General features: G+C 60.8%; 1 protein-coding gene across 1 annotated transcript in view; it reads left to right on the forward strand.

The window, feature by feature from the left end:
* Window positions 1-565: 565 nt before the first annotated feature.
* Window positions 566-761, forward strand: part of LPIN2 (lipin 2) — a 25,209-nt gene continuing 25,013 nt past the window's right edge. The window contains exon 1 of the mRNA XM_010143745.1: window positions 566-652. Within this exon, the coding sequence (XP_010142047.1) occupies window positions 566-652 (87 nt within the window). The remainder of the gene's footprint in view (window positions 653-761) is intronic.

Below are 761 nucleotides of genomic sequence, written 5' to 3' on the forward strand. Positions count from 1 at the left end.
ACACAGGCCTGCCAGTGGGCACTCCTGGACTGGGGGTGGCAGTGGACACCTGGCTGCCAGCAGGCCCTCCTGGACTGGGGGGGCAGCGCCTGAGCGAGGACTTTGGATGCTGCTACAGACGGTGGAGTTGCAACAGCGGGCAGCAGTGCCCGGCTGAGTTCCTGCAGACTTTGCATAAGAATCATTAACCAAATCCCTGTTGCTGCTGGGGGGAGCCTGGCCACCGTCAGGTGACGCCACACGAAGGGCCCCGTGTCCTATCAGAGCAAACACGCGGCAGTGTCTGCTCCCTCCTCGCTTATCTGGGGAGCCCAGGGGCTGGGGCTCTTCAAGCAAAGCCCATTGGCGAGGGAGTTTGTGTGTGAGCTTTCTTAAGGGAGCGCTTCCGCTCTAGCCACAACACTGCGTGGGAAAGGGCAGCGAGCCTGGCTGTGGAGGGGAGCAGCAGAGCTGCCCCGTCGTGCTGCTGAGGGAGGAGGAGGAGGAATGCTGGTACCAGGCTCTGCTATGGCTGCCAGCCCTGCCTTCCCCTGCGCCCTGCAGAGGTAGCATCCCGCCTCCTGAGATGCAGCCCTCAGAAAAGGATGGGTTGGAAGGTGACTTTGGTGGAAGTGGTGTTGCTGCCCCTGAAAGGGTTCCTGCTGGCATCTTGGTGAGTTCGACAGATTAACTGTGGAGGTGGCGGTGTGATTTCCTGTCGCTTGGTTAGAGTGTGTACCATTGCCTGCCAGCGTTGAACAGTGTGGGGAAGGCTTTGAGCG

This window comes from Buceros rhinoceros, unplaced genomic scaffold (genome assembly GCF_000710305.1).
Source record: "Buceros rhinoceros silvestris isolate BGI_N320 unplaced genomic scaffold, ASM71030v1 scaffold18099, whole genome shotgun sequence".
Classification (NCBI taxonomy): domain Eukaryota; kingdom Metazoa; phylum Chordata; class Aves; order Bucerotiformes; family Bucerotidae; genus Buceros; species Buceros rhinoceros.